Source organism: Eutrigla gurnardus, assembly GCF_963514095.1.
Source record: "Eutrigla gurnardus genome assembly, chromosome: 18".
NCBI lineage: Eukaryota > Metazoa > Chordata > Actinopteri > Perciformes > Triglidae > Eutrigla > Eutrigla gurnardus.
This window is the reverse complement of record NC_139929.1, coordinates 23,569,889-23,594,736: the sequence shown is the minus strand read 5'-3', so window position 1 is coordinate 23,594,736 and position 24,848 is coordinate 23,569,889. Positions and strand designations below refer to the sequence as shown.

The 24,848-nt window shown below is 43.5% G+C and overlaps 1 protein-coding gene across 1 annotated transcript; it reads right to left on the bottom strand.

Moving 5' to 3' along the window:
* Positions 1 to 4,412: 4,412 nt before the first annotated feature.
* dtx3la (deltex E3 ubiquitin ligase 3L a) lies at positions 4,413 to 18,580 on the bottom strand. The gene is made up of 5 exons (XM_084033836.1): positions 18,460 to 18,580; positions 16,619 to 16,701; positions 16,383 to 16,534; positions 9,334 to 9,545; positions 4,413 to 6,822 (listed from the first exon to the last, which is right to left on the bottom strand). The coding sequence occupies exons 2-5, from the start codon at positions 16,698 to 16,700 to the stop codon at positions 6,753 to 6,755; spliced, it is 516 nt and encodes a 171-aa protein (XP_083889962.1). The 5' UTR covers position 16,701; positions 18,460 to 18,580; the 3' UTR covers positions 4,413 to 6,752.
* Between the last annotated feature and the right edge of the window lie 6,268 nt (positions 18,581 to 24,848).

Genomic DNA, 24,848 nt, shown 5'->3' with positions numbered 1-24,848 from the left:
TGTGTGCTTGCTTGTGTGTGTGTGTGTGTGTGTGTGTGTGTGAGAGAGAGAGAGAGAGAGAGAGAGAGAGAGAGAGAGAGAGAGAGCGTCCAGGAGAAAGTGGTTTAAGAGGCTCCTGGATGACAGAGGCCTCCCAAATGAGATTATACTTTATTGTGAGTGCAAGGACCTGGCTGTAATTCAGTTTGGAGAGAACATCAGGCCTGCATTAAACTGGAAAGTTCACACTTGGCAATATGGACCAATAAGGTTTTAGGTAGGGCATAAAGGTAGAAGAGAAAAATAAGGCTGACTTCTTTTCACTACCTCTAACTGGAACAGTTGCACTGCAGAGGAACTCCTGATGTGCGGGGTGAGCAGTCTCACATCAATTCATCAAATAATCACAAAATCTACTGATGGACTCGAATTTTACACTTTTTTTTGTCATTGCTTAGCACAAATTTCAAACTAATGCATTGAAGTTGAAAGTATTGTTGGTGCCTGCATCACATTTTTTCAGTTGAGATGACAGTTCTTTTAGACGATAAAACCTCTTAGAGAAAAATGTACATAAAAACATGAATTACAATAGTATAAACAATATTAATGCAATGATTAAAGCTTTAAGCATCATCCTACCAACATTTAAGATACAACGGCCCTCATTTATCAAACTTGCGCAGGATCTGGTGTAGATTCTGGTGTAAATATGAGTGTTCGCCAAGTGTCACGTGTGATTCACTAAAAGTGTGTACGCTGCTGATTTCGGCGTAGAACCGGCGTGGCATTGATAAATCCGGCGGCTGAAAACAATCGTAATTTAAATGACACGCCCCTATATATTCATGCTTCAGAGGCCTCCCCCGCCCTCTTTGCGACATGGAGACTCGGAAGACGGCAAAGAAACGAAACTTTTCTGAAGCAGAAATAGAGGTTATCACCACGGAGGTGGAGCGAAACAAAATAATATTATTTGGTTCCCTCAAAAGCGGGATTAAAGGCACACAGAAGAACGCAGTGTGGGCCAAGATAACAGCGGCGGTGAACAGCGTTGGTGTTGATGCACGGAGTCCAGCTGAGGTTGTATTTTATTTCTTGTAAAATATAAAAAAAATTATATAATATATAATAATAAATATAAATGTACTACTGCTGAAATACAAATCCTTTACATGTAGGTTAAAAAAAAATGGAGTGATATGAAAATCGCCACCAAAAAACGGGCTGCTGCGTTTAGGCGCAGCAGCACCCAGACTGGGGGAGGACAGTCTGACCCAGACCTGACGCTGTCGCAGCAGGAGGAACGGGTGGCAGCGTTGATGGGCTCCCCGACCATCATGGGGATAAGAGGCGGTGGGGACACTGATGAGCCTGAGCTGGATGACGGTAAGAAAGTTGACACAGTCTGCAAAGTGCAACGTTTGTTGTATTTTATTAGTATCACTTATACTGGGTGCCATGCAAAACAAAGTAGAATAAAAATAAAATGCCCCCCCCCAGAACAGCCAGGTCCAAGCTGCGCGTGAGGGGGCCAGGCAGGAGTGGGAGAGGAGGGAGAGCCCACTTGCTCAGCTCCACCACGCGCTGCTCCACTACCACGCGCTGCTCCACCACCACGCGCTGCTCCAGCTCCACGCACTGCTCCACCACCAAGCACCCGGTTCATCACCCAAGAGGTTCTAGACAGGCAGAACGAAATATGTCAATTGTTAGGACATATAAACAATAACCTGGTTGCAATAAATGACACACTCAAAAACATAAATGACACACTAAAAACAATAAAACCATGATCATTAAATGTTGTGCTGTGTTTCTCTACTGACCGTTTTAAAAAACGCTGAATAATGTTGTCTCTCCTCTGCACAGCTCTCAGGTGTGGCTGTGCCGGGCAGGGCTCTCCTGGCATAGGCTCATCTGGCTGTGCTGGGACATCAAATGGCACGCGGTGACTCTGCACAATATTGTGCAGAATCCCACATGCCATAATGATGTCACATACCTTTTCGGGTGTGTACAGCAGGGTTCCCCCTGCTGCACCCAGACACAGCCATCTGCCCTTCAGTAGCCCGATGCAGCGCTCCACTGTGCCCCGTGTGCGCACGTGCGCAATGTTGTATCTGCGCTCCTGCTCAGTTGCAGGATGGGCCAGTGGAGTTAAGAGGTACTCGGTCAGGGGATAGCCTTTGTCACCTAGTAAACGATTCACACCAAATGTTAGCATTGTAACTTGAATACTTGTATAAAAGTACTTTAACCGCTAGGCGACTCACCAAGGAGATGACTCCGGCCCTGCAGTGCGCCCCTCTGAAGCCGAGTCCCCACGCTGCTGTTTTGGAAGATGTAAGAATCGTGGGTGCCCCCAGGCCACCGGGCTACCACATTCAACAGGGAGAGGTTGGCATCACAAGTTCACGTATGCGTAATCGTTGTCTGATGGGGGCTTCAGACGCACATGTGTGCAATCGATCGCACCGATTACATTAGAAACCCAGCAATCTCATAAAAGGCTCTTTTAATCACAGTTTGCTGAGCATCCGCATACGGGAAATTAATGTACTGCCGTGAGAGGGATGGCATGGTACCACTGACGGCATGGTTCGGCTGATGGATGGTTGTGAGATGCCAGCTCGATCCCCAATCTCCCGTTGAAAGGTCCCGGTGGCCAAAAAACCCAACGTGGAGAGCACCTGCACCGGCACAGGTATAGCACAGGAGCGCCTTGTCTCCCTCTGCAACTGGGGCTCCAGTGTCCGGCAGAGGAGGAGGAGGAGATCCCTTGGCAGCCGAAAGCGGCTGAGCAGCCATTCATCGCTCTTCTGCAGAAGATCCTCCCGTTGGCGGAAGTTCCGTTCCCGACGGAGAGGAGCGTATTCCTCTAACAGCAGGAGGTCTGCCATCATCAATGTGTGATGACGGTCAAAGTTTCTCGCCCGTAAAATATGGGATTGAATGCAGGGCCGGAGTGGGACTCATTTTCAGCCCTGGAGTTTCATACCTCAGACCGGCCCACTTTAGATCACGACCTATTATATTAAAATAATGTAATTATAACTTTACATGTTAAGCATACAATAGCGCACTGTTCTCTAAAGCCTTGTAATTCCGTGTATTTTCACACAGCCTTGTGGGCACAAGTGCCCATAGTTCGGCCGTGTTCAGCTGTCTGTTTCCCGGCTGGTTTGCGTGCGGCGCGTCTTGGCGTTTCGCGTTCGACGGAGAGTCCGCCTGTGTGGACTCTTGTGGACCTGGGCGGGCCGGTGTTTGACCGATGTCCGCGGGCTTTTCAGCCAGCTCTGAGGGTGTCCGACAGTTCGGCTGGGTTCTTGTGTCTATTTACCTGCGGGAATCCCCGCAACACGTCCGAGTGTTTTACGTGTGTACGGACGGAGCAGAATTCCGGCTTCGCTGTGCGTAATTGTGGCGTGGCGCGGACCTGGACCGGCCGGTGCTTAAGTGAGCTGCACGGGCTTTTCACACAGCCTTGGGGGCACAAGTGCCCATAGTTCGGCCGTGTTCAGCTGTCTGTTTCCCGGCTGGTTTGCGTGCGGCGCGTCTTGGCGTTTCGCGTTCGACGGAGAGTCCGCCTGTGTGGAACACCGGCACAAAAATAAATAAAAATAATAATTGAACACCGGCCCTCGCGGCCCAAAAGTCAGACCGGCCCACCGGGAATTGTCCCGGTCCTCCCGATTAGCCACTCCGGGCCTGATTGAATGTGCATCTGACCAATCACACTGGATATCTGTCAGGCCACGCATTGCCTTAATCACCCAGGGTTGCTCATGTCAGCCTGACAATCGGGCTGTCTCAAAATGTTGTTTTAATTCATTCTTAAATGTATACTGGTACTGTATACTTTTTATTTACGTTTTATTTAACTTTGTTTTATTTAATTTCGTAATTTTGTTTTATTTTATTTCGTTATTTCGTTTTATTTAATTTTGTTTTATTTTATTTCGTTTTGTTTTATTTAAGTTCGTTTGTTTTGTTTTGTTTCATTTTATTTTGTTTTGTTTTATTTTACTAATGACAGTAACAACACTGCATCGCTGCATCAGTATGATCTATTTATGATCCGACACAGCCTCTGTCCTGACTCCTGCATGCTTTACGCTGGTTCCAAATGTGCGTACACCTGGTCAGAGCTGGCGTGAGATTTGTGCGTACCGTACGCTCACGCTCAGATTCATAAATGCCGATCCTTGCGGTGAATTTGGTGTACACCCATTTTTTCGGTGTATGCAAGTTTGATAAATGAGGGCCAACGTGACTAAACCAGAGTTTTATTCAGCATGGCTTTTAAGAAATACAAATATAGGATACCATACTCCTAAATAGCTAAGCTAAATAGCTTATTGAATGAATATGAATGTCATGCTTTAAGTGGATAAGAGTTCAGGACCAAAAACCAGATGCAAACAGAAAGATAATAGGAACAGTGGTTTATAAATAAAAGCTTGCAAAAACAGTGAAAAAAACTAAAGTAGACTACAAGCACAAAATGCTGGATTCAAAATAGGAACATGAGAAAAATCTGACAAGAAAATAAACTTCCAGGTGGTAAACCTAACAACCCAAACTTCACAGGAAAATCCAAACATCATTGAGACACTGGAAGGACAGACAAAACAGTGGTGAGCTGACAAAAACAGATAAACTAGCAATGAAACAAAGGAAACAGACAAAATACACAAGGTTGGGAGATGAGACACAGGTGGGTAAACAGGGGAGCCTGAGAGGTGATTGCAGATGCTGCAGCATGTGTTCTGACTAAAACTAAAAGAAGGGATCACATTTCTCCTGTATTAGCTTCTCTGCACTGGCTCCCAGTAAAATCCAGAATAGAATTTAAAATAATTTTCTTCACCTACAAGGCGAAATCTGGTCATTTTTGACCCCATTTTCGTTGTCCCCAGGGTCATCCCGACTTATTAAATGGTCCTCATTTATATAGCAATTTTATCCAAAGCACTTTACAGTAATGACTGACATTCACCCATTCACGCACACATTCACACACCGACGGCGGAGTCAACCTCGCAGGGCGGGAACTTGCGCGAGACTGCTGTTTAGCTGTAAGCAATCGTTGCTATGTTGTAACACAGTCATACATATGGACATAACAGCTTCATGGATTTATTATGGACATGACGACTGCACTGCTCGATCGTTTCTTTATGGATACAACATCAAAACTACGAGGAAAAGGTTTTAGTTTCTGCGGTGACTGGGATGGACGAGATTGCACCCGGCACGTTACTAGCTGTAAGCAATGGTTGCTATGTTTTAACATAGTCATACATATGGACATAACAGCTTCATGGATTTATTATGGACATGACGACTGCACTGCTCGATCGTTTCTTTATGGATACAACATCAAAACTACGAGGAAAAGGTTTTCGTTTCTGCGGTGACTGGGAGGGACGAGGGATGAGCGCGTGCTCGGCTATCTACTGCTAATGTCTACGGGGTGATTTGAGGTGAGTAACTCCATGCAAAACACACATATTTATGTCGTTTTGCCACACTATTTGAGCTAAACGAGCGCTGTTGTGTCTCGTACGGACCAAACCTGTGTTGCATAGGTCTTGGAATTATTTTCTGAGGCCCAGAAAAGCAGATTAAACTTGCCCCAATGGGTAAGCATTGAAACAATTCTGCAAGGCTGGCAGGCAGGTACAGATCTCGGGCTAGGCAACGTCAATTTTTGTCTGGTTTTTTGCTTCTAATAAGTCGGTATGACCCTGGGAACAACGAAAATGGGGTAAAAAATGACCGAATTTCTCCGTTAATGGTCAGGCACATCATATCTTAAAGAGCTCATTAAACCCTACTGTCCTGCTAGAGCACTACCCTCTCAGAATAAAGGGTTACTTGTAGTTCCTAAAGTTTCCAAAACAGGTGCCAGACTGACGCAGACTGCTAACTGGCCTGATGATGGAAACACCTTATAGTAGCGCTGATGCTATGTGACTGCTCAACAACTACTGCTTTTTGGTTTACGGCGACATGGTTGGGATGGATCTATCTCGGCGTGGCTGTGCCTGCTGCCATGGACTACTACTGTTGATACTACTGCTACTGTTAATACTACGACTACTGTTAATACTACTACTACTACTATACTACCAACACCAATCGCAGATTGAACCCAAGGGCTTGGTCTACTTGAGATTTCTGCCTAAAACCCTATTAAGGCAGTTTTTTCTTGCCACTGTTGCTGTACTCTGTGTTATTTTTTATTATTAAGTTCACTCCTTTTGGTGTTTTTTCCTTTGTATTCCTGAGTCTGCTCCCTCAGTTTTGGTTTACCCCTTCTTGGATCAGCTTTGGTTATCAAAGCTCAACATTTGTTTGAATTTACATACCTCCCATCTTTATTTTTTGCAATGGGATCCTCTTTTTATTACACAATTATGACAAAAAAATCTTTAAAATAATGACTGGCCCCTCATCCCTGTGAAATGTAATTGTTTTATTGCTATTTTTGGGTTGTTTTTGTATTGCATTCATGTTTATTATGAGAATTTTGATTTCACACTTTTGATTATGTAACTCATTTTCGATTATGTATCTGTAGGGGACCATTAAATCGTTTTTCTCTCAGTTGGTTCCCCCCCAGATTAAATAAAGGTTGCATCTATGTCGTCGGTCCCACACGGCTCAATCCTCATGTAGGGATATGGACCATTTATATGTAACTAGAGACGAAAGATTTTTGCTACAACAAACTGTAGTTTGACATCTTCATCTGCTTCATTGTGTTATTCAATGCCTTTATTCCTCAGGAGCTTCCTCACAGTCTTCAGGTAGCCAGAATCTGGGTAGCCATCACTGAAACAACACAAATGAAATATAGAGAATGACTTTATTGCATTAATCACAATGCTTCTCCCAAATTAAAGCAACAGCATCATGTTCAACAAATGTATTTGTGTGGAAAACATGCTCCACACTGACAACTATTACTAACCATTTAGTACGTACAAAGAGGGTGAGGACATCCTCATCTGTTGCTGTGAGTCTTAAGAGCAATACTGTAAGACACTTACTTTTAAACTCAGTAATAAAGACAATGGGCCTCATTCACCAATATGTTTTTTCTTAAATATGTTCTGAAGAAAGTGCGTAAGAAAAGTCTACGTCGGATTCACGATGCGTTCTTAAAGCGCAGGAACGTTTGCATCTGTGTTGTTATCTTGATGAGTCCCATGTCTTCGTAAATTGAAAAGGACATGAAACTGCAGGGCCGTGTGCAAACACAGAACTGGCACACAGAAGAAAATTTGAGACGGAATTCAACAATGCAAAAATCTAAAGACAGTGAACAAGGGGACTCCAAACATAAGAAAAAGTCAGTCGCTCTGAAGTGGAGGAAACGAGAACAGCAAATGAGCGGTTATATTCTGTAGCGTCACTCTGTTCTGAGTGTTCCTGTATGTATGTGTTTTATTGTGAAAAAACCTTAATAAACAAAGTTTATAAAAATATATATATATTCTGTAGCGTCAGTAGTGGATCCAAAATAATACTAAAACAAGCCAGTATCTTCATGAAAAGTGCATAAGTGGGGTTTAAGAACACATTTCTTCCGAAGAATGCTTGGTTTATGAGGCCCATTAAGTCTGCACAATCTGAAATATTGGACAGTCCTGGGCCCTCATTTATAAAACTGTGCGTAGGATCCTTACTAAAAGTGTACGTACGCCAAAAAGCCAAAGTTTGCACAGGATAAATCACAGGATCACCTACAAGTGTGCGTACCTGAATCCCGCCCTGTACACGCCCACATTTTACTATGTTAATGAGCCGGCATGCAATCGTTTCCGTGTGGTGAATAACGGCGACAGGTCAGAAAAAAAAGCGAAGAAACGTAACTTTTCAGAAACGGAGAAAGAGACACTTGTTGGGGAGGTGGAGGCCCGGAAAATAATTTAATTTAGTGGTCACAGCAGCGGGATCACGAAGAAAAAGACGCAGTGCGAGTGGCAACACATTGCTGCTGCTGTCAACGGCGTCAGTGGGACGGAGCGGACGGTGATCTGAAGGTAAATTACATCTTTCCGCTCCTTTACCAACATGTATTTGATATATTGCTTGAGTATTTGAGGAGGTTTGATTTTGATGTGACTTTGACGGGGATTGTCTCCGAAAAGGAGGGAGACACAGACGCGACTGAGACCAGAGGGATAAGGGTAAACAGATTTTAAACTTTTATTGTATATAAAACAAAACGTTCAATAGTTTTTGTCCTTCCAGTGTCTGCAGCGTGTGGCGTAGAGGAGGGTGATGGTGAGGAGGGTGACGGGCCCTCGGCACAGCGTCCGGGTCTGGCGCAAAGCAGCAGCGCACCCTGGACGCATGGCACATCAAGCGGTCGGGTGCTCACTGATGCCGTCCTGCAACTTCAGCGAGACACAATTGCCGCCATCAACAACGTTGCAGATGAGCTACGGCAAACGCGCACTGTGATTAATAAAATACTACGAAGGAACATTGATTGTTGTCTTCCTTATATTACAAACGCATAACATCCTCACGGATTCTTGCGCCAGGTTGATATCCCTCCAGTCGGGCAGGGGGCCGAGGCTCATCATGCTGGGGACTCTACCACCTTTGCCGGGTGGAGTCTGCCTCCTGAAGTTCGGTAAAGTTGCGCTCTCCACGCTCCACGACTGAGCGCGCACGAGCGTGGCACTCATTATAGCGCATTTCCTCTGCTCTCTGGTGGTTTAAAAACGAGGATAAAGTGTAACAAGTATACGATGGCTTAATGGCTGTATGTATGTGCGTTGATGATATATGCACAGTAAATAAGGAGAATATTTAGTTATTCCCGCTGTGTTCTGCAGTGATCTAATGGAGGATATTTATTGTATGTATTACATGCATTTGGGCCGTCTCCTCCTGCGGTGACAGCGCTGATTCAATATTTCAAAATGATTTTGATTTAAGATACAAGTCAGATTTTAAAAGAAGGTGTTAATATGAAAAATAATATCACTCATTAATAGCGTCAAAAACATTGCTGGAGTTCCTCATGATAACGCAGATCTAACGTATGATATGTAGTGTAATTAAATGTGTGCGAGTCATCAAAAATATATAGTTCTTCTCACGTTTACTGCTGATTCCCTTCCAGTCTCCAGAATGTGCGTACCGGTACGCATGCCTCAGAGTTTGCTTACGGGTACGCACACTTTCCCGTCACGTTTGGTTTTTATAGATCACAACATTTGCGTGGAAAGTGGCGTACGCACGTTTCCAGCCCCGTTTTGTGCGTACGCAAGCTTTATAAATGAGGGCCCTGGTGTCCAACAGGGTGTGTTTGTAAAACTGACTTACATTGTGCTGCATCTGTCTGGTTGTGTCTTCAGGGGGATGGATGCTGTAGTGACCAAGTCCTGTCCATCTTTGTTGCTGGAGACAGTGAACAGGAGCTGCTGGTTGAAGGCCTTGTCCAGCAGCTTGAGAACCTTCCTGCCCTCATGGTTGTCTGGCAGGTAAGCAGAAAGCCGCAGCCCCGTGTAAGGCTGGCCAGGGTGAGGGTGTTTCTCCTGCAGAAGGACATGGACAGACAGCTGATTATATCCGAGAACAAGTTGTTGGCTTTGGTTTCCCCAACTTGAGATTTGAGACACAGTTCTACAGGCCGGATGGCTCAGCACATGGTTGATGTCCAGACTAACACTTACCTTCACACAAGAAAAAAACTGAGTTTAAACAAAATATAACAGTAAGTATTTTGCTGGTGTCTGTCTGTTGGTAGTCACTGCAGGCTGTGTTCTTCTCTTTAGCCTAACTCCGTTAAGTTAACTTAACTAGTTTCTCTGTTCAGCGCCTAATTACCGCTAAATTTAAGTTTCAACACACTATACCTGCTTCAGCAGACTCATCTCTCATTCTCTGAGTTGCCTCCTCGCTAAATTGCAGTTGTTTATGTAAGGCAGTGTATCTGCAGCGCCACTGGGTGACGCTTTAGCCCTTATTTACCCATTAAAGTTTGTTCATTTGAATGCTTTTTGATCCCTCTGATACACCGTAGGGTTGGTACGTGTTTACCGTAGGACACTATTTTACTTTTAATGTGCGTTATCCACTCTATAGGTAAGCCATGTTATTTCTGTGGGTGAAATGAAAAAAAGATTTATTAAGTAGATACTACACTGAAGTTCATTTTTATGAGCTAAACTGGATGTTAAACTGTTAAGCAGTTCAATGCTGGGTAATTTGGATAACTAGCGATTTTGTTTATCTATAAAATGCCGAGTAGAATATGGCTAGCAATGAAATGAAATGTGGTAGGGTAACAGCGACTGGTAACTGAACTGTATTAACATTAGCACTTTGAATGAAATAATATATAAGTGTACTGATTGAGAACTACTAATGTGCGTTATCAACTCTATAGACTGTGCTGGAAAATAAAACATCTCGCCACCATTCCCGAAGCCTTCGTCTCCTGTGTGGATTCTTCTGCGCACAGCCACCCGCCAAAACAACCAACAGAACACATGCAGAGTAACAGCAGGTCGTTGGAGAGCGAGAGGTAGGGGCTAAAATGTACATGCTATCTCTGTTAGCTACTTTAGCACACTCTTTAGATCTCTCTCATCTAAAGCAGTACTAGTCAATGATTTAATATCAGATAATTGTTGGGGAACTAGCAGATTTTTATATTAATAGATATACTAATCTGAATCTAATATCAATATGATTATTTATATTAATAGGATTATTAATATTACTATTAAAACAGGGCACCACCCTGAAATCAGGGAAAAGATAACCAAACCTGTACTTAGTCTCAATATAAAGAGGTTTGTACTCAAATGCCAATAATTAATTAACTATTAGCATATGAGTACAAACAGTCGAAGGATTTGTAAATTCTTTGTTTGTTCTTTGGTTTAAATGTTAAATGTGTGTATAATACTAATATATATATATATATATATATATATATATATACATGTATGTATACATACACGTATATATATACACGTGTATAATTAGTGTAATATACTGTATGTAGTGCCATTAGGAAAGTTGGATTAGTGAGCATGCAAATGTTCTAAATCACTAACAACTGAACTAAGGTTACACACTTAACTCAACAATACATCAAATGGAAAATCACATGGAAACATTCTGTCCTAAGCTATGCCCAGATTGTTACCCTTGAAGAAAGGTTGCTTGTTCCTCTGAAGAAAGGTTGCTGACTTCAGTTTCCTGTGAAGAGTTGTGGATGGAGGAATTTCTAGTGAGATGCGTCTCGACTAGGTCTTGTCTAGACTAGGTCGACTCTTGTCTTTGTTGCAGAAGCAGGCTCCAACAGCCAGCTTGTTGGCTGTTTTGAGGGCGCTTCTTGGGGACTTGAGACCGGTGGTCCAAATCCCAGGAGAAAGAGGGAGGTGGGGAGACCACTTGTCCGGGCAGAAACCCAGGAGTAAGAATATCCCACTGGTCAGGTCAACATCTCAGTAGAAAGAGAGAGATCCCAACTTTGTCTACTTGGTATGAAGCAAAACTTCCACTGCAGTTGACCAATCAGAATGGAATCTGGAGTTCACAGACACTTGACACTTTCAGTGACACAGGCCTGCAGGCAGATGGGTGAGGGGGAAAGACCCCTGTGGAGGTGCATGGCTGTGTTTTCACACAGAGGATGCTCCAATCTGAATGTTCACAAACAATTCAATCTGCATCCAAGAATTGTTTCATAGACACAAACCCTGAGGTCCCAACATAGTCATATGGATTTAGTCTGTCTGACTGAAACCTGGCTGCGTGATGAAGACTATGTAAGCTTAAACTAAGCTAGTCCCCCCAGTCATATTAATACTCATATTTCTTGAGGCATTTCTCCAGCCATTTTTGATTCAAGCATATCAATCAATCCGAAACCAAAACTAAACTATAACTCATTTGAGAGCCTGATTCTTAGTCTTTCACATCCAAACTGGAAAACAACGCAAACCTGAAACTTTTACTCCCAAAAGAGCTGTGGCCCCTCTCCCACCAAATAAAATTCACTCATTTGACCCTTAAAATGAAAATGAAACACAGTATAGCACATTATATATTACTGCCCCCCAGTTCAGACTAGACGCGTATTTCTCAGCGACGGTCGACAAGCGCTTCTGCTCAGCTGTTGTTCATTCAGAGCTATTTTTTTTCATCATGGGCAAGTAAATAACCTCATAAAATGAATATGCCATGTTTCTGTAACCAAGACGTTTGTACACTTCTTTTATTTATCCAGACATACACACAGAAAGAGAGAGAGAGAGAGAGAGAGAGAGAGAGAGTGTGTATGGTAGTACACAGTATTAGAGTAGATACTGTGTGTTTGTTTGTTTTCATCTCTCTACTCTGTTTAGATACACAAATATGATCGCATTTGTCAATCGCGAAATTGCTTTCATTTTGAAAATTGACCGGATTGTCTCGTGTTTCTTTGTGTGACTTCCTGCCAGAATTGACACGATCGCTCGCGGCTCGCGCACAAAATAGACCAGACGCCGAAAAAAAAAAAAAAAAATGAACTGAACTTTGAACTAGTTCAGAATTGAAATGGTGAACTATGAACGTGAACATGTGTGAACTGAACTTTGAACTAGTTCATGAAAAGTGTGAACTTGCACAACACTGCCAATACAATTTTAATGAGATAATCCTCACTTTCTGACTTTAGCAAATTAAAATTACAACATGATGCTGTTATTTTAACATTCAACTTTGTTTTCCTGATACAAACAGAGCAGTCTGCAGTAGATGTTATTAACTGATTATCCTGCTATCAGTTACTCAGTTAAAAGAAATATTAAAGATAAAAAAAAACTCAGAGACTCAGAGGAGCAGCTTGTCACTTAATCGAGAATAGTGCTGGTCCACCTTAAAGGTCAGCCCACCTTAAAGTGGCAGTCCGTAACATTTTCAATTATGTAATTTTCTATTAAGTTACTATCTATCACAGAGTGAGTTAAAACAATGGTGGTTGATCATGTGACCAGTAATGAAAGTGCTTGGACTTGCTGCTTTGTCCAGGAACACGATCTTCGTGTCTGTGGCCACATTCCTACGAAACTCTAAATGAGTTTTATCTTCTTCCGTCAGTCAGCAGCGGTTGGTCTGCAGGTGGAGCTTCTCACGGAAGTATGCTGCGTTTACTTGTAATGGGAAATCGGTAACTTCCAACTGCTGAGTCAGGCTCCCTCTAGTCTGAAGTGTTTGACCAGGTACATTTCATGCTGACTCACAATGGAGGATCAACAGGCAGAGAAAGAAGACCATTCAACTTCCAGTCCAAGAAAAACAAAAAACAAACTAATGGAAGTGAAGAAGGAAAGTCATCAAGAAGCAAAGTGACCGCCAACGAGGGAAAACCACGGAGCTCCTTTCAGTGTGGAGCATTTGAAGGCATCACACAGGCTCGCCTGCAGTTCCATCTACCGCCACAGAGGCCGCTAGAAGCAACGCATCTCAAACCTTACAGCACACCGTACAAGTACAACTATAAGTGCGCTGGAGCAGCTAGAGTTTCGTTGGCTGACAACAACCACATTGGAATTTAGCTCGTCTCAGGTTGTAGTGTTCATTTACCGACAAATAAGTGGAACACAGACTACACTGCTACGTTCACCCTGTATTCTAGGAGGAAAAGGCTAAAAAAGACAGATCCTTGGATCTTTTAATGTATGTCTGGCAGATCAGGTCATGCAACAAACTGTTCTAGTAGTTTCAACATCTCACAATCAGTGATCAACAGAATGTAGAAATACCTATCAAATGTTCTTCACTTCAATAGTAGAGAGATAGTTTTGTAGCAGCTAGTAGAACAAATGCACCTACTTATGTGATCTGTTATTCAATATCATTAATATATTGCAAATGAATGTTCATGTCGACCTTGTATGTAACTGTTCTGTGTGAACTCTCTGCTGCTGCAGTGTTTATCAGCTCTCCTCCGACCAGTCAAACCAGATCTTCAAGTTCTTTGGAGGAAGGAATGCTGAAACCATATCATCACATCAGACTCTCAACTGCACTTTCTCCTTCTCGTCATGTGATTTGAATCTTTCGGTTTCGTCCTTGGTCCAGTACATTGTGATGTGTTCTCTATCACAAACCAAGCTGCTTACTGGTTCTGTTGTTTATTGTAAACTATTCAAATGCTTATTTAAAATATGTTTTTACGTGTTATGTGGTAAGTACATTTTGACATCAGAAATCACAGAAATATTTGTGAACACTTGACACACTAACAAAGTAAGATGTATACCAACTCCATTACTTTTCCTATTTGATTTGTCCTAAACAGTGTTGGGCAAGTTACTTCAAAAGCGTAATGCATTATTTATTACTTGTTACTGTCATTTCAAAGTAATTAGTTACATTACAATATTACTGTTTTTGAATTGTAAGGCATTACACTACTTTTACATTACTTTTCGCCAAAATAAAAGGAAATATGGATTTTTTGTTCTCAATAGATCTTCTTGTGGTCAATGCAGCTCATTACACAGCAGGATGGGATGTTTTTCGCTTCAAAATAAAAGAACAAAAAACGGAAAATGACTCGTATCACGTTATTCGTTTTAAAAACGGAAAATTACTCGTTAGCTGATATTAGATATTGTGTTCATGAATGGGATTCGGGGATGAAATAACAGGGCCATTTTTCATTCCAGATTTGCCGTACGTCTTTTTTAATTACCCTGAAGGCGCTGTGTTATGCTGTGAAATTACCTGAAAGCCTACCTGAGACATTTAGGGGAGCTCTAAAACACTGTTCATTAATGCTCTGACAGCGTCTGACGCTCGCGTTTTGAAGTAAACCTACTGGGCCCTAGTTTCGTAGACCAGGCGCAGTCAGCTTTCAGCGCACCTGCGCCGCGCCGACGGGGTCCGCCTGGACTTTGCAAGTTTCGTGCACCGCGCAGGCTCGCGCAGGCACACCTCCCGTCTCGCCCACCGGCGCAAGTGGGAAAGAGGGAGGAGAAGAAGGCGTGAGTGGGAGACGAGGAGGAGACGAGGCGTGGACTGGGATTAATACAGCCGATTCAGATCTTCACCAATCAAATTACCTCCTCTCCTCACCTTTAATGCGTTAGGGGAGGTTCAGTGCAAGTTCCGTCACTTGACAACCCGATGACAGAAGCAGCGCCGCCGCTCCCACCACGCGCTGTGCGCGCGTATCATAATAATAACAATGCCGATATTATAAAAAACAGGAGAGAGAGAGGGAGATGTTTTGGTCCGAGAGACTGAGTTTCCGTTACGCGTGCCATCCGCCTTTGATCTGACGTCAGATGTGACGGGACAATCTATATAGATATAAATTCACGTGTTGATTCAATTAGTTGCATTAAATAGTGTTTGTTGTGATTATGTTTTGCATTTAAATGTGCCTGGAACTGTGGAAACCTGCCTGTGAGGTCTCGGTGACGTGTGCGCACTTGCGCGCCGTCAGCCAAACTTCCACTCCGCCAGCTGTGATTCGCCTTGAATGAATGGACTTTATTTACGCCTTGCGCCTTGCGCCGAAAGTAGACCAGGTTGGAGCTGGCGAGCTTTCAGCGCAGTCTCGGCGAGGCTTTTTGCCACGAAACTTCCGCTACGCCAAGCTGAATCTGTGACGCCTCCCCCTGCTGCGCCGCCACACCCATCTTGGCGCAGGCGATCCACCAAACTGCCAAACTGACGGTGCGCAAGGCTGCGCGGGTCGAAACTTGCATTGCGCCGGCTCCGCCACCCTGCGCCGCCCTGCGCTGCGCCACGAAACTAGGGCCCACTGTTTTAAACTCGCACCTAAAGCGTTATGACACGGACATAAAAGCGGTCCAAAACCAACGGGGAGAATCGGAGCCTTCGCCTTCGCCGCTGCCCCTCAGCTGTTGATCCTCGGTGTGACTGCCGGGGTCGGCTGCGCTCTGACCGACCGGGAGCAGCTCCGTGAGTCGGTGTCCAGCTTAGAACAGCGCTTAATTAACATAGTGTAGAGTTACACAGACCGGCTTTCACACTTTTCCAAAAGTGGAGCGTATGCCCATCTCGCGATCGCAAATGTAGAGTCAATTGATTTCGGGTTTAAAATGCATTGTAACTGTTACTGAGATTTGTACCGAGTAAAATATTACCAGTTTTTTTTTTGTAATGCCTTACATTACCGCGTTACAGCAAAACGTAATGCATTACAGTAATGCATTACTTTTGTAACGCATTACTCCCAACACTGGTCCTAAAGAGCTGGGCTGTGATTTACACAGAACTCCAGTTACACACACACACACACACACACACAGAGCAGAAACCCACTAATCACCGGTGGATCGTAGGCAGCTGAGAGCTAACTCAAATGAAAATAAATGGACAGTGTGGTATAAGCTTACTGTCTGTATTCCATCTGGGAAGGTGCAGGTGATCTGTAGTGTGTTGTCATCAGGGAACCCTGACAGGGCTCTGTGGAGGATCACCCAGGTCATCGTACCCACTGGCTGGCTGCCATTCAGTCCTCTGGATGTCCCACTTAACCCTTCATTAGCTGTACACACAGCAGGTCAGTTTAGTCACAAGAGCCAGAAGAGAGTAGAAGTCAATGTTACTGGGGTCCATGTGTGTGCAGCACCTTGTTGCAGCAGTGATGGAGGACCTTGTCCATTGATGTAGCGGTTACAGTGGAGTTTGTCGCTGCTCTGTCCAGAGCCCATCCTGAAACACAAAGACACAGTGGAGCGCTGAGCTTCAACGGAGCGCTAAGTGAATGTTTACTCATCTGAGAAAACAATTACAAAACAAATAACGCCTGTAATGTCATCAGGATGATCTCAGATTGGGTTGAGGGACAGTTAGAAAGACTCGGATTCACCAGGCAGGGAGGGTCTAATGAAACATGTTATTGGTTGCATTATGGGAAATATGATTGATGATCCCTGGATAGTCGACATTGAAGTGAGTCCACTAAAAGGAGGATGTCATGATGTTTTTGGTGTTGGTACTAGCTGACATAAACGTGTCATATTTTGTTTTACAGGAAGAACATATTACTAGGTTTTGATCTAAAAATATTAAGGAAATTATTTGTAGTAATTTTTTTCAGCATACTTGTGTATTATGACTGTGAATGTGATACACAATCACATTGAGGTTTCAGTGGTTGACATCCTGACATGACACAGGCTTGTTGAGAGTCTCATGAATAAAGATGTGAATTGTTGTGAAACTGCTGGATTAACATGTCTCCATAATGTGGCCAGTGACTTTTTATCACTTCATCTGCATTTGATAATTTCATTCCTTCATGTCCAGTATATATTTCAGGATAATAAATCAAACTTTTTCTTATTCCACCTTAAATGGGGACAAACAGAGATCAGTTTGTTTCAGTCATGTGAGATCACAGCAGCACGATGAATAAAGCAGATTCATGTTCCAGAGGATTCTTTATGGGACAGAATCTTGATAGAACAGTTGACTAAGCTCAAATGTCATGAAACCGTGACACACAGCCAGAAGTCCATTAAAGTCCATTAACATGTACATTAATGATTGGAAGTCCATTATATTAAGTGGACAATGGTATCAATTGTTAGACCAGATAGTGTATCTATAGCTGCTGTCATCCTGCTGACATGATGAAAGTGTTGATGTTCAAATGCGGGTCAACCTGCTGAAACACTGTATTTCCAGTACATGGGACCTCAATATGAATTTCTGATGCATGCATTCCTATGGCAAGATCAAAATTATTTTCTGGTCCCATTTGAATTGTGCCATGAATTTCATATGTTGTTTGTGGTTTTTAAAGATAATTTTTCATGCAAAAAAAAACAACTGATTTATCACGAAGACATTTGATAATGGTAGGTTTTGTGTGAGGCCGCTCAGTCAGTTTGAGTCAGCGATTCCTGGTCTTCTCATCGGACGGGAACTGAAAGCATGAACAGCTGTACCTGCTGGAACTGAACATTCAGGAACATCTTCGTTTAATTGGGACTGAATCGCTGTGAGAAAGGGTGATGATGTGAGGTCACATACGCCACGTTTAGTCTTTCTCATTGTGTTTTCTCTGCATCCTTAAACTGAACAATTGCACAATCAACTCTTGATGTGAAAAATTATAATTTAAATCCACAAACAACATATTTCTAATTCGGGGCATATAACAACTGGGACCTGCAAATCATTATATTATCTGCATTGACACCCATACATTTTTTACGATGAAACCTGCAATATATCATGAAATCATGAAAATAAACGAAATAGACTTGTTTGTTTTTTTCATTTTTCCACAGACCTGTCCCAAAGAAGTCCATCAAAGAGTGTTGACCTATTCTGTTGTATGACAAGCTTTAGTTTGTAGTCAGTGCTTTGACTACAACATCCACCATACACAGCTGTGGCTGACAGGACACATGGTTAAAGGTCTAATGATCCCAGTAATGCTGTTCTTACTGCCTTCAGTACCTTAAAGCGCTCTTCTTCTCCTGTCTTCTGCTTCCCTGCTGAGGAGTCCTGATCCTCTGTTGATTGTTCCGTTCATGATGACGCGAGAAAGAGACCGAGACAAAAAGACGCAGAGATGGGTGTGTGCGCAGGGCGGAGAGATCGCTCAACTGGTGGAGCAGCTTTGACAGGCTGGGGCGGGTGTGGGGGGTTGAGACGGACGGGAATGTAAAACACACAAGCACACACACACACATACACACATACACAGAGAGAGAGAGAGAGAGAGAGAGAGAGAGAGATTATGGAATGACGTTTAAAAATAATGATATGAGAAGTTTGAGAATATGGAATGAAAGTCAGAATATATGGAATGAAACCTTGAGAATATGGAATGGAATTAAATTCAGTTCTATTTATAGTGTCATATCACAAGAGAAGTTATCTTAGGACACTTTACACATAGAGCTAGAGTTAATACATTTTCAAAGTACCAACATCACCGGGAGCAGTTACAGCGCCACCTAATGGAGAGAAAAAACTGTCTTAAGAGACTTTAGGCAGAAATCTGGAGCAGACTCAGTTATAAACCGTGAGTAAACACAGATGTAAGAACATTCCCACGCAAAGTATGGGATCTATTAACTTGTACTTGTGCGTAGGAACATGTGTAAATTCAAGCACAACTCTTACCATGTGTACACAAACAACCTAGTGGTAGAACAGTGAAACTACAAATGCACTCAGAGAGTCACAGTGTTCAGCAATCAACATTTCTCAATTAGTAATTTAGTAGACAATATGAATAATTGATGTAACAGGTTATAAAATGCAGCTGTGACAGGATAACCTGAAAAGAAAACTTGAAATGCACGTGCCATGGCTTATCTTGCACTATTAGAGGATTTGGAGAACCATGCGCTCAGCAGGGAGCGCGTTTTCAAAGAGCATGCTGATCTGTTCAGTGAGAGCACAGAGTGGCTTCTCAGCAAGAATCGCTTCCCCAAAAATATACTAATAGATTTATGCCGTGATTTGCAGCGTGAGATTGGAGACATATGGAGCCATATGCGGCATTTCGCAGCCGACATTAAGCAGAATCATTCCGGTAGTGTTAGATGCAGTAATTTCTCTGGCCCCAACTTACATCCAGTTCCCATACAGACATCACTAACAAGCCCAAATTAAACAAGGATTTCAGACCATCGCCGGATCCCCAACATAATTGGGAGCCATAGATTGCTCCCACATCTCAATAAAAGCACCTTCACACAATGAATTCAGCTACATGAACAGGAAAGGATTTCATTAAATCAATGCACAAATAACCTGCGATCCACATATGTCTCTGTTAAACGTTGTTGCCCGGTGGCTTGGAGGAATGCACGACTCATTCATTCTGCAGAACAGCTCTGTGGGTGTGCGCCTCCAAGCAGGAGCTGTTGAGGATGGCTGGCTGATTGGTGAGTGTTACAACATTTCATCTTTGTACATTCTGGGCTTCCCCCTGGCTGTAAGACTGCTAAATGCCCCCCAATGAACAGCCTCGGAACAATTGGACATTTCCCCCTCTTCTTCTCCCCATCCACCCAACTCCACAAACTACATGGACAATATTTTTGGCTTCAAACTGCTTTTCTGTGCAGTATAATATTTGCAATATTTTCTTGTGTATACATCTATTTATAGGCTATTCAAAATGACTACTGAAGTGCGATAATTCATCTCGCTGCTACTCTGCAATGTGCAATATTCCATGTAAATATCTTGTCATTATGTCACTTATAACTGATTACACTTGTCTATATATAGCTCTTTGCACTCATATATTTATATATACATGTAGGCCTACAGTGATAGTATTACCTAACTTCCAAACACTGCCTAGTTACAACTCTGGAAGCCAAACGCACCGAAATTTCGTTACCAAATGCACTGCTGTGTAATTTGCGCAATGACAATAAAGGAAGTCTAAGTCTGGTTTATTATAATATCTCTATAGGTGATCGGGGATATCCACTGAAGCCATGGCTAATGACCCCCGTAGACAACCCGAGGACCCCGCAGGAGCAGCACTACAACCGGGCCCATGCACGCTCAAGAAATATCATTGAACGCACAATAGACCTGCTAAATGGCCGATGGTTGTGCCTGTCCAGCGCACAACCATCGCTGTGGTTCAGTATAAGCCTGAAAAAGTATGCCACATCATCTTGGCTTGCTGTGTGCTTCACAACTTGGCCATCAGACAAGCTACCCGCTGCTCATTTATGGATTTGGTTGTGTCTCGTTGATTTTGCAGCACTGTCTCTGTCAGCACCCAAAATTGAACTAAAGATCGATTTTAATCAGAAAATTGATTATTTGAACCCAGCCCTAGTCCATGGCAGCAGGCACAGCCACCCTGAGATGGATCCATCCCAACCACGTCGCCGTAGACCAAAAAGCAGGAGTAGTTGAGCAGTCACACAGCGGGCAGGTGGAGCCACAATATGGTGTTTCCAACATTAGACCAGTTAGCAGTCTGCATCGGTCAGGACCTCAGCGGACTCTGCTGGACCAGAAAGCACAGCCAGAAAGAGTAGTCCAGTTAGTAACAGTAGAGATGTCGATTTTAGTCAATTTCTTTAATTAATAGTTAGTCGCCTTAAAAATACTGGCGGTAAGAGTCAAACAAGACCACAGCATCAGAGCGGTCCGGATCTGGTTCTACTACAGTCCAGGGAGACCTGCTAGGCCAGAAAGCACAGGAACTCCGGGGGAACATACACAGAGAGAGAGAGAGAGAGAGAAGAGACACACTCTGGCCCCATGAGGCCTGGGCTAGTCCTAGACCAGGAGGAACCCAGGACCCCAGTGCACAAGGTCTGACAATCGGTCTGAGGGATAGGTCTCCATCAGGACCATCACTGACCCACCACCAACCGGTCCTGCTGGGTGATGTTACAGCAGCATAACGTTCACCACAGAGTCGCCAGAATCTTTTATTCTGTCACATGGTCTCAGTGTGAACCTGCTCTCATCTGTGAAGAGAACAGGGTACCAATGGCGGAACTGCCAGTCCTGGAGCCTCATTTTTCAAACTGTGCGTAGGATCCTTACTAAAAGTGTACGTACGCCCAAAAGCCAAAGTTTGCGTGTACCAAAAAAAATTCAGATTAATAAAACTGTGCGCACTCAAGCTGTAGGCAATGTTCCCTTTATAAATCGCAGATCATACCTGAATCCCACCCTGTACACACCCACTTTTTACCATATATTAATGAGCCGGCATGCAATTGTTTCCGTGTGGTGAATCACGGCGACAGGTCAGAAAAAAGCAAAGAAGCGTAACTTCTCTGAAACGGAGATTGAGACACTTGTTGGGGAGGTGGAAACCCGGAAAATAATTTAATTTAGTGGCCACAGCAGCGGGATCACAGATAAAAAGAAGCGGTGCGAGTGGCAACACATTGCTGCTGCAGTCAACGGCATCAGTGGGACAGAGCGGACGGTGATCTGAAGGTAAACTACATCTTTCTGCTCCTTTACCAACATGTATTTAATGCATTGCTTGAGTATTTGAGGAAGTTTGACTTTGATGTGACTTTGACGGGGATTGAGACCAGAGGTATAAGGGTAAACAGATTTTAAACTTTAATTGTATATAAAACAAAACATTAAATATTTTCTGTCCTTCCAGAGTCTGCAGCGTTGAGCATAGAGGAGGGTGACGGTGAGGAGTGATGGTGAGGAGGGTGACGGTGAGGAGTGATGGTGAGGAGGGTGACGTGAGGAGGTTGATGGTGAGGAGGGTGACGGTGACAGGCACAGCGTCCGGGTCAAAGCAGCAGCGCGCCAAGCAGCAGTGCATCCCGGGTGCATGGCACATCAAGAGGTCGGGTGCTCACTGATGCCGTCCTGCAACGTCAGCAGCCATCAACAACGTTGCAGATGAGCTACAGCAAACACGCATTGTGATGCAAGAAATTTCCATATTAATAAAAGAATACCTTAAAAAATGAACATTGATCGTTGTCTTCCTTACCTTACAAACGCTGCATGACATCCTCACAGATTCTTGCGCCCTGTTGATACCCGTCCAATCGGGCAGGGGGCCGGGGCTACGGGTCATCATGCTGGGCGGGGGAGGTCAGGAGAGGGAGGGATGTCGTTCCTCAGGGCCGGGTGGTAGTCTGCCTCCTGAGGCATCCAGCGCTCTCCATCTGCTCTTCAGGAGACCGTTGGCACGCTCCGGGACTGAGTGCGCACAAGCGTAGCACTCATTATAGCGCATTTCCTCCGTGCTCTGGTGGTTTAAAACAAGGATAAAGTGTAACAATTATATGATGGCTTAATGGCTGTATTTATGTGTGTTGATGACATATGCACAGTAAATACGGAGAATATTTAGTTATTCCCGCTGTGTTCTGCAGTGATCTAATGGAGGGTATTTATTGTATCCTGTATTACATGCAGTCTCCTCCTCCTACGGTGACACAGCGCTGATTCAATATTTTGAAATGATTTTGATTTAAGATACAAGTTTGATTTTAAAAGAAGGTGTTTATGAAACAATTATCACTCAGTACAAGCCCCAAAAACACTGCTGGAGTTCATCTTCATGATAACGGGGATCTAACGTATGATATGGAGTGAAATTAAATGTGTGCGAGTCATCAAAATTATAATAGTTCTTCTCACATTTACTTTCTACAATCTGACTTCAGTTCACCACAGCTCCATCTGTGTCACTGATTCCAGTCTCCACAATGTGCGTACCGGTACGCATGCCTCAGAGTTTGCTTACCGGTACGCACACTTTACTGTCAAGTTTGGTTTTTATAAATCACAACATTTGCATGGAAAGTGGCGTAAGCTTTGAAAATGAGGCCCCTGGTGTTCTCTGGTAAAGCCAATGGAGCTGCACGGACAAGCAATCAAGACGTTTTACAGAATGATATTCCTATGACATATACACATGCTGAAGAGACTGAATGCTGCAGACTTCCAGTATTGTGGATAAAGACAGACTTCTTTTCCATATCAGTCCTGTTGTCTTCATCTGTGTGTTTTCAACACAAAGCTGTCAGAAGGTTCTCAACTGTTGAGCTCTATTTCTGCTCTTTCTCTCTCAATTAAGTTTAGTTTTACGCTTTTTGTCAGGGTAGATACTGGGAGTGCTGCTGAGAGTAAAAGTTTCTAGGGAGACCTGCTAGGCCAGAAAGCACAGGAACTCCGGGGGAACATACACAGAGAGAGAGAGAGAGAGAGAGAGAGAGAGAGAGAGAGAAGAGACACACTCTGGCCCCATGAGGCCTGGGCTAGTCCTAGACCAGGAGGAACCCAGGACCCCAGTGCACAAGGTCTGACAATCGGTCTGAGGGATAGGTCTCCATCAGGACCATCACTGACCCACCACCAACCGGTCCTGCTGGGTGATGTTACAGCAGCATAACGTTCACCACAGAGTCTCCAGAATCTTTTATTCTGTCACATGGTCTCAGTGTGAACCTGCTCTCATCTGTGAAGAGAACAGGGTACCAATGGCGGAACTGCCAGTCCTGGAGCCTCATTTCTACATTTTTGCACTCTTTCTACTTTCAACTTTTTCTCTGTGGTCAATTTCTTGGTTTCCGTCAGCAGCAACAAACGTGGTGAAACTTCCTCCTCTGTCAGGTGTTCAGTGTAGTTTGATGGTCGTTGAAGTTGTTGGATGTGGCAGCTTAAAATCTACTGCTGTCCTCATCTTTCTGGAAAGCAGTCACACAAAGAATAGTAGTGATTCAGTGCACTTTCACTCCCATATAAGCAATGATAAAAGTAATAGTTTGATAACATGCCCCCTTACTAATAAATTTGATGTTGGAAAAGGAACTGGCTGGACACGGACAGTAAGCGTCCCTTATTAAAAAAATATGTTTAGTCTTGTTGGGCTGTCATAATACTTCAGTATTGAATAAATTCTGATGTACTATCTGCTGCTGGAAATAATGATATCACGTTTCTCCATCAAACGTACAACTGAGGTCCTTTCATCCAAGATTTTTACAACCATTGTTATTCAACCAAGGACATAACTCTTACCTAATTTGTTAGTATTAACAAAGATGGCCATGAACAGATCATGTTTTTAGGGGACAGATGTACGTGGTTTAGATAATTAGATAATAGATAACATGTTGGGTGTTGAACAGAGAGAGAAGAAAACAAGTTGACAGGCAACACAATTAACAAACAAACAAAAAGGAGAGAGTTAGCTGAGTCAGCATACAGATCAGACAGACAGACAGAGTCAGTTTGATTCCAGAGACATGGTCATTGATGGTGACTGTGGAGGTGGGTGTAGTGCCCCATCGGGCTGTAGGAGAGAGAGAAGTGTGTGGAGGCGATTCATGGGAGCAGCGTCAGCTGATTGATGCAGCTGTTGG